The sequence below is a fragment of the Dicentrarchus labrax genome, unplaced genomic scaffold, assembly GCF_905237075.1.
Source record: "Dicentrarchus labrax unplaced genomic scaffold, dlabrax2021, whole genome shotgun sequence".
Classification (NCBI taxonomy): domain Eukaryota; kingdom Metazoa; phylum Chordata; class Actinopteri; family Moronidae; genus Dicentrarchus; species Dicentrarchus labrax.
The window spans coordinates 20,940,894-20,950,237 of NW_026136705.1; the positions used below are offsets into that span (position 1 = coordinate 20,940,894).

Genomic DNA, 9,344 nt, shown 5'->3' on the forward strand with positions numbered 1-9,344 from the left:
AATATAATAGTAGTAGTAGGTAGTAGTAATAGCAAGTTGTTGTTGTACATAATCCAGTGGCATACTTAGCCATTTTTAACAGGAACAGTATTAATGTTAATAACGTTAACAACAGTATACCTAAAGCTAAATGGTTGAACAACACATCCCTTAGTCTCCTTTGTCAATAGTAACCTTGCAATTAACTTAGGTCCAGCTAAATGCATGCCAAAACCACAACAATAATATATAGGTTATATATTATTATATTATATATGTAATAATGTAAAAGAGCCATAGTCTTTGTGGTCTGTGAACTCCATCGCACTTCAATAGAGTTCTACAACTGACCTGTGGGGGGCAGCAACATGCCTTTGTCGCGTCCAACCTGCCGCAAATATCAACAGAAGAAGAAGAAGAATCCCGTCACGAGCCATCTTGTGCAAACATGGTGGTGAAACTGGAGAAGCTGCGCCGCAATGGCTGCCGCCAGCGCACCTAAAGGACCCGGAGCCGGATGTGATGTTTGAAATACAGCTCCAGGACCGCGTCGGGTAAGAAGTCTGTGCAGCTACTGTGTTGGCAAAATTAATGCCTTTTCCCACCTGTTTCTCTAGAATAAGAACCGATAGGATCAACGGTGTTTGCTGTAGTTTAAGATACCTCGTGGCGCTGGTGGAGCGGTAGTTTAACCAACCGTTTTCAACCGCTGTGATGAAACCACTAACTACGTTAGCTTAGCTTAGCTTAGCTTGACGTTAGCTACCCCGTTAATGTTTGCGTTTAACAAAATGGCCAGTAGTGTCAGTAGTAGTTGTTAAGCTGACTGTCGGTCGTGTAGTTGAGCTGCCGTCTCCTCGTACAACCAGTGTTATGTTGCCGTGTAGGCGTCGTTTGTCCGGCATTAGCTAGCTAACCTAGCCGGTACACCGGCTGCCTTAATGTCACCGGATCCGTTTTCGCCGCGAAAATTAACGGTTTTTATTAGCTTAGCTACTAATACCCGAGCAGCTACCGTGAATACGCTTCTTACCAGACAGCAATGTGATGAATCAAATTCTAAACAACCCCCCCTCCATCTGGCAGTATCACTTTTTTATCTGAATAAAATCAACTATAATCAACCACCTGTGATTTTTCTACAGAGATTCACTAACTTAACCACAGCGCCCTGTTCCACCACTGTTTTACAGATGACTGGTTGATACAGAGATGAGCGGTGAGAACGTGAAGTTGTTTGTGGGAAACCTTCCTTTAGATGCAACTCACGACGAACTGACCAAGCTGTTTGCTCCGTATGGAGAGATCAACACCTGCTCTCTGCTCAGACAGTATGCCTTCGTTACCCTGAGGGGAGAGGGGGCAGCAGACAGGTGAGGAGCTGTTCACCGTCAGGGTTTTATTTGTTATTGTAGAAAAATGTTCTGACAATGCCACTATGCTCAATAGGTACAATAATAGGGGATGGGTATGTTTATTAAATTCCTGTCACTTTTGGATGCATTAAACAGAAATGTGTCTTTCAGTTGTTGCTGCTACTATCAGTGTGTTTTTAAACATAACATTAATTATAAGTGTGTTCATCCAGAAGAAAAATGTATACATACATGGCAAAATATGCATATATAGTGCGAGATTACTTTAAAAACTGTAAAAATATTTCTGTAAATGACCATGGATGTTGCAATAATGGAAGTGCAGAGTATTAGTTATATGAGCAGTAAAAAACACTACAGAAAAGTACATTTAAAAAAATATTATTATGAACAGTTTAATAATTGACATTATTATGAAAAATTGTTACAGATCAGTGTTACTATGTTACAAATTATGAGCATGTAATAAATATATATATTTTTTTTGACCATACAGTGTTTATAAAGCACTATCCTAATCAAGTCCTAATTTGTGTCAATAATAATCAAATACAAGAGCTTGAATGTTAAACTTTCCCTTTACTCTCTCACAGGGCCATACGGCATCTGGATGGCAAAGAGTACAGAGGCAGGCCCCTGGTGGTCGAGGAGTCACGTGCACGCCCACCCAACTCCACTAAAGTGTTTGTGGGGAACCTCAGCGCAACATGTTCAGCAGATGACTTGCACGGGCTGTTCTCAACCTTCGGAAGAGTTTTAGACTGTGATAAAGTCAAAGGTCAGTTAGAAAGACCATCGCCATACTGATTGTATGATACAAACATATGTACAGACGGTTCAGTGTCTTTAAAGATAATAATGCCCAACAAAAAGTGACAATGAAAATATGATATAGATGCATTTTATTTTGAAATCATACTAACGCTGATCTCCCTGCTTCCTTTATACCCTACAGCCAGATTATGCTCAAATGTTGGCTATGCGTTTGTGCATATGGAGAGGAAGGAGGAGGCCCTGGCAGCCATTGAGGCACTCAACGGGACCATGTACAAGGGCCGTCAGTTGGCCGTCGAGCTGTCCAAAGCCCAACCTTTGATCAACCAGATTGGATCGGCTGGAAATTCAGGCAACCCCGGTAGTGTAACAGAAGGTGGAAATGAAGGATCCATTTGTGACAAAACACATGTTTTGCGTACAATTAAATGCTAAAAGCTTGTTTTCTTCTTCCTTCTCCTTGTAGGTGGCAGGGAGGGTCTTCTTCCGAGACCACCTCCATCACTAGAGCATCACCAGAGTCAAGCAGCTGTGCTCGCAGCAGCTGCAGCGGCTGCGGCTGGACTACCTATACAAGTATGTTAATTCTCTAGCAGGGCATCCACCGTCTTAGAAAAAATCCAACTTATCATCTCTAAAAACTGAGAAAAACATACCAGCTCATGATCCAACCTGGTCCCTTCCCTTCCCATTATCATTGTATAGATAAATAAAAATGTAATTAATTAAAAATGTTTTAAATGCTTTCATCTTTCTTTGCAGGTTCAACAAAGTGTCCATAACTCATTCTACAACACCACGTCCTTTGACCCCACCTACGCTGCTCTAAAGGGCATTACAAGTGCTAAAGGTGCAGATGGGGTGATATACGGTGCTCTTGCCAGCCAGGTGTATGGAGCCGTTGCTGACCAGGTGTACCAAGATATTGCCAATCACAACCCTGGATCCAGCGCCATTGTTGAAGAAGTAGAGCCACCGTCTGGACCAGATCCAACAACGCTTTTCGAGGCAGCAAGAGCGAAGTTCTTTCAGGAGGGACAGAAGGTAATTTATTTGAGTAACAATGTATAATGTTCTTCTAAATTTGTTTTTTTTGTGTTGTACCTTTTTTATATGTATATTAACTTACATACTTTCAACTAAAGGTTCTGGCAGAGCAGCAGGCAGGGAGAAAGGCAGCATCTTCAGATAATGAGCGGGACCGCAGCCCAATCAGAGGAAATCGAGCCCCCCTCCTCCCCGACCCCGTTCCAGGTTCCTTCGCTCAGATTCGACCCAAACGCCGCGCCCTGCTGCCAACACCACCTGGAGGACCTGAAGAGCCCCCAGCTGCACCCACCACTCCTGAAGGGTCAGATCCTGTTGCTAGGTACACATAACACATTTTGATATACAATGAAGGCAGATGAAAAATAACCACATTAAGCCTGCTTCCATTTGCACATATAATAACAATTACAACAGTTTTTTTAAATTGTAGCACTGGTCAATGACTACAAAGTGCTTTATAAGAACATATATATATTTCACATAAGATGTGACTTTTACACTAATTTTGCTTTGTTCTTCTCTTAACTGTAAACTACACTCCAGGTCTTACACAGAGTACTACCAGCAAATGCATCAATATCAACAGTACCAGCAACAATACCAGCAACAGTACCAGTACCTCCAGTATGCTTACACCAATCCCCCTCCTCCTCCGCCACCTCCTCCGCCTCCACCAGCCACCACACAGGCACAGGCCTCCACCACAGCCACTGCACCCCCAGGGACATACTCGGCACCCCCGACCTATGCCGTATCGGGAGCCTATGCAGCACCGGGAACGTATGATGCTTCGGGAAGTTACAACGCCTCATCGGGGGGCTACAACGCTTCATCTGGGAACTATGATGCCTCGTCCGGAAGCTATGACGCATCTGGAGGCTACGGGGCACCGGGAGCATATGATTCATCAGGAGCTTACGCAGCAGCGGGAAGCTACTCCACATCCACACCGTATGAGCAGACACCCGCACACGGGCAACCCATGCCCCAGCGCCATGATTACCCTTACCACACGCCAGAACCCCCATATCGATAGTCCCACCCCCAAACACTCCTTCCACACTGCAGATGTGTGTGTGTGTGTGTGTGTGTGTGCGTGTGTGTGTGTGCGCGTGCGTGTGTGTGAGCGCGTGCGCATGAGTATTTACATAAGGGACAGTTTAAAGGGGAAAATCAGAAAGGGAGAACGGTTGTAATTCGAATGTGCTTTAAATCTGAAGCGTCTCCCCATTTCTCCACCTTAACCTAGTCTCTAGTTTGTCGGTTAAGTTAAGTGGGTGATGTAAGATTAACAAGGTCTTTGGACAAGTTAATATTGTCATTCACAGTTTCTGTTGGGTGTTATAGAGGCACAGCTGGTTGCTTGTTGAATGTTAAAGAAGCTGAAATGTGTCTTGGGTCAAAGTTGGACTCAGAGACCAGGGTAGGATCTCATAGGAGAAACCTTTTTGTTTTGTACCGGATCAAGGCCTTTTATATACTCTTCAAAAAATGTGCACAAAGTAGATTTTCTAGTAAAAGTGCATCGCAAAATTGATGACAATAATTCATAAACGGCACAACCACACATTTTTAGGTAGGACACAAAATGAAAAAAAAACACTTCTAAATTATTACATAATGATAAAAACAGATGATTTGGTGCTCTGACAAAAATGGAAAATTATCCATCTGGCATGTTTCTACTACTTTTCACTGAGAGAGCTTCAGCTCATGATCATTTTAAAATATAGATCCAAACCCACACATTAGTGTTAGTGCAGGAACACCCTGTGTGGAGTATGTAACAGCCCTCGGCTTGAGTTCAGCTGCATTTGACCCTAATGTAGTAGCCAGTCTGTTCGTCCAGACATTTAACTACCCAATAGTACATGTCGGCTAGAAGAGAAAGCAGAACGGAAGTGAAATTGTGTTTGAGTGTCACATCAGCCAGGTTTTGTTGCGTTGACTGAAGAACCGTTTTGTAAAAATGGAGAATGTTTGTTAATTGACTAGATTGTCTTTCAGGATGGATTCACAGATCTGACAGGCTTAGTGCTACTCAAACCATTCAGGTTCAGTTTATTGACGTACAAGCTTGTCGCTTTGGTTATGTTGCAACCCCACTAACTCTAGTATAGCCTACCTGTTGTTTTCAGGGTGTGAAGAGTGACGACAGAACATTTGTAGTCCACTCAGGACTTCCTGTTTAAGTGAGTTTGTTAATGTATGATGGATATTACCAGTCTTTGATTGTGTGCTTGAAGTTTCAAAGTTAGGAAGGATAGCAGAGTGTGAACTTTTGACACGACTGTGATAACAGCAGGGTCAAAATACAGTGCAGATATCCAAACGTTTTCAGCAATTAATGAATATTGAAGTATACGACTTTCTTGGGAGCGGTTGACCATAATTTACCTTTCTTGTGTTGTCTTGCTTAGCCCAGGCTGTCTGTGTGTCTTGAGGTTTACGCAAACAAATTAAAATGAAGCAAACAAGTCCCACTCTCCGGAGTTAAATATGTTCTGTCAGAGATTTTGGTTAAAGGTCTGTGTTTGCCTCTAAAACATTAGAACAGAAGTAATTCATCCATCTTTCTTTATTTCTATTTCAGTTTTGTGTTGAATTGCTAACAGAGCATCTCGTGTGAAAAGGAAATTGAATGCATTCACATATTCCTCTACTTTTAGGGTAATTCTCAGTTGATCCAAGGTTACAAAGACTACAAAAGTAGAGTTGTTTTTGCTGGTTTTGTATATACTTGAATTTATAAAAGTCAGAGGAATGGCAGCAAGCATTGTTTGGCCATTGATGTTAAAAACAGGAGCGATATAGATACTATCATTAGCTTTTGTTCCAGTCCCAACAGCTGCTGTCATACTTGTGTTCACATTGGAAACCATTGAGGATTTTGGAGGGAAAGTTGAGCTAGTTTTCATACCAGAAAATGTACAAATTGGTACTCGTGTAAATACATAAACATTATTTTAAACTGAAAGTAATGCCAACCAACATTTGGTTGAATGGTAAGAATACTGACTGTTAATATTGAGATGAAGTGATTGTATTTCTTCCTTAACAGTTGGAGATGGTGAATAGAAGAGAAGAAGTAGGACAGTTGAGTTGTTGTACCGGGAAGGGATCACCTTCATGCTTTTAGCATGTAGTATGTGGTAGGTGTGTGATCTAAACCCACTGTAAAATCTGACATTAAATACAATTTGAAATAGGCGGGGGGGGGCAGTGATTTACCAATTGAGCTGAGAGCAGGTACAAGTGTTTTTTTTTAATGCAGTGGAGTGGTGTGTTGCTGCTGTGTACAGTGTAGGGTTAACGACTGTGTGGGTATGAGGTGACAGTCTTGGTGCTTGCTGCAGGTGAAAATGAAGGTTGTTTTGGATTTTAGCAAAGGCCGCTGATTTTCCCGAGCAGCAGTAAGAAGGGCAGATGACCTTTCCTTTTCCCTCTTCTGATCTCACCAGAAACACACACACACACACACACACACACCATTTTTACACAGGATTACTGGCTTTATCTGCATTCATACCATACCTAGATAACCCCACACTCGTATCTAGATGTATTTTGACTGGATTCATTGCATTACTCATGTAAAGAAAAACTACATGTGCAAATGACACTAATGCACACCTGATTCCACCTGTATTTTTCATGACAAACAGTAGCTGTCCTGTTCGTGATTGTACATCACACTAGTAACTCATCTTATTTCTTATTTGCCACCTGAGTTGGTAGTGCTTTGTTAGGTTTAAGTGACACATAGCCTCTCTAAATTTCCACATTATTCCACCTTCTCCATGTGAACTGTTAGTTGCATGCCTTGTTGTTGCTGCTGCTCCAGCCACCTTCTTCCTCTTGCTGATTATTGCAGCTAGAGTGGGAGGGAGCCAAACTGAGCCCTTGCCCTGGACGTACGCCACACGCAGCTGTAGCGTGGGATGGGGAAAACAGCAGCGTTAGGCCTGAAAATGCTGTGGACGATGGGGTGTCCCCCCACTAAGGTAAACACTCAGACCACACACTCCTGCCCCTCCCCGAAACACGCGTACACACTCACAAATACACTCAGACACACATACAGATACACCTGTGTCCATACTTCCTATTCCTTACCTGTCTTCAGGAATTTTTCTTTGTCAGGATTTCAGATTTTTGGAAATGGAGCACCCGCCGTTTTTTAATGGGAGATAACCACCTTTTTTTTTCTCTCCTGCTTTTGATTTTCCTGATCATATCCCTACATTTTTCCCCCCAAGCATACTCTGCTCATACATTCCTGCTCCCAACATACTGACCGCTCACACACACAAGATTTGGAGGATACTTCTTTTAGTGTAAATCTGAATCAGTCAAGCCCATCATTCAAGAGTACCAGGCAATCACAGCCAGAGCTGGACGTGGAACATTTAGGTAGGGTGGGTTGTTTTAGTTTTTGTAAATGCGCCCCTGGGGCCACTTCGGGGTTAAGTGCCTTGCTTAAGAGCACATCGGTAGGCCCTTCATTTCAGAGTTGAAAAACCTGGCTCAGGATCGGTTGCTGGTTCAACGCTCGACTCCCCCCTCCCCTAAAACGACGATTTTTGATGCCACATTCAACTTGTATGAATGACAATGAACACAAATATTATCATTTTGTTTTAAATTACATTTTGTCCTATGTTCTTTGAAATGTTTAATTATCAATAAATGAATTTCAACTGAATTATAGCTTCTGTGTGAATATTTGAAGATGCAAGTTTTACAGCGTTATCATGAATCACTGCTTAATGGATGTATTATTACTATTAAAGTGTCAGTGGAGGAGTCACCAAATAACTATTAAGAGGTCAGCATCAGATAACGTTTTATTCCATTTTCTTCCAAAAACATCAACCTATGCTTTTAAAATAAAAACCAATAATTTGATAACAATCCAAACCTGTTGATAATTCAATCACTTTGATATACAAAATAAAATGAGAAGAAATTGAAGGTATGGAACCTCACTCCCTGCTAACAAGACTTTTTCATGGACACTGCTGAGTTTCATGCCCTCAACAACAATGAACAGTTTACAGATGGACACTAGAGTACTGAATGGGTGTAGTGAATGCAGTATACACAATACTGAGGGTATACTGAGGTAATTGATGATTAGGCCTATGTGCGTAAATGGATGGCGGGTGGAGTGTGAAACTGCATAGACATCATGCGCTTTTCACTGGCATAACGACACGGAAATGCAGTTTCCGCCCTGGTAACATGTAAGTCTGGTTTCCAGCTGCCAGATTAGTCCGTGAAGTAGCTTCAGTGATGAATACAAAGGTCTGTTTTGTTAGGGGATCCTTGCGGAGTGTCTGCACACACTGAAGAAAGTAGTAGTAGTATTTTATGAAAAATACAAGACTACAAGTTCACCACCTATGTCCTTTTTGTAAAGAGTGCAGGTAGGAATATCGTGTGCACTGACTATTAGTACATACGTGTTTTAGTTGCTTTTATTAGACTCATCTTTTCTCAGACTACTAATTCTGAGAAACTCATCTGAGGATGCTTCTAGTTTACCTTATAGGTTTTATGCTTTAATCCTTACATTGATTTAGCAGGGGCGAGAAAAATTAAGGACAGTTAATTCTTGATAAAGAAACTGCCCTGCAAAAAATAAAGTGTACAGAGAGACGTGACGGATAGATATGGGGATACTAAATTTTGTCAAGTATTTTAACCACCTACACTTAAATAGTGGGGTTAAAAAACAGCATCATAGATCTCTAAACCCCATGTCAACGTCTGTACACTGTCGGGCTTCCAGAATTGTCGCAAAATAAAGTTGAAGCTTCTTCCAAGCCTGGTTGGAAACCAGCCCGTGCTTTAGAGGATGACTGGGAAAGTCCAGTTGATGGCAACAGACAAGACGATACTGGGCAAACACGTTAAAAACACCACACAATATGGACCAGACCAAACACATATTACAGTACTTTGACTTTCAATCACAACCTCCCATGATGCTGCTGGCATAGTATGAAAAAGGAGCGAGCATTCAAACACACGTATTGAAAATAGCAACGCTTTAATAAAGAGCGATTTTACAAGACTGCAATGTCTAGCTAGCTAGGTGATAACTGGCATTGACATCCATGGTGTTTTACAAAGATGCAGTGATGGTAACTGGGTTTGAAG

General features: G+C 41.8%; 1 protein-coding gene across 5 annotated transcripts; it reads left to right on the forward strand.

Moving 5' to 3' along the window:
- The first annotated feature begins 391 nt into the window (after positions 1–391).
- Positions 392–7,884, forward strand: rbm14a (RNA binding motif protein 14a). Of its 5 annotated transcripts, none has more exons than XR_007884868.1 (9): positions 392–533; positions 1,173–1,352; positions 1,949–2,133; positions 2,311–2,505; positions 2,596–2,705; positions 2,892–3,173; positions 3,275–3,498; positions 3,723–7,183; positions 7,323–7,884. XR_007884868.1 is itself a non-coding variant. In XM_051399948.1 (9 exons), exons 2-9 carry the CDS (start codon positions 1,192–1,194, stop codon positions 7,055–7,057), a joined length of 1,569 nt encoding a protein of 522 aa, XP_051255908.1. In that variant the 5' UTR covers positions 392–533; positions 1,173–1,191; the 3' UTR covers positions 7,058–7,884. The 5 variants fall into 5 exon arrangements, 4 of the variants coding, with proteins under 4 accessions (XP_051255908.1, XP_051255905.1, XP_051255907.1 ...); XM_051399948.1 differs by having other exon boundaries at positions 3,723–4,130; positions 7,054–7,884; XM_051399945.1 differs by having other exon boundaries at positions 3,723–7,884.
- Positions 7,885–9,344: the final 1,460 nt, after the last annotated feature.

What these genes read in the sequence shown, in the direction of transcription:
- rbm14a (XM_051399945.1), top strand. Translation starts at nt 1,192, where the DNA reads ATGAGCGGTGAGAACGTGAAGTTGTTTGTGGGAAACCTTCCTTTAGAT. An exon ending in TCTTTCAGGAGGGACAGAAG is followed by an intron (nt 3,174 to 3,274) that starts GTAATTTATTTG and finishes TTTCAACTAAAG; the next exon opens with GTTCTGGCAGAGCAGCAGGC. An exon ending in GGGTCAGATCCTGTTGCTAG is followed by an intron (nt 3,499 to 3,722) that starts GTACACATAACA and finishes ACTACACTCCAG; the next exon opens with GTCTTACACAGAGTACTACC.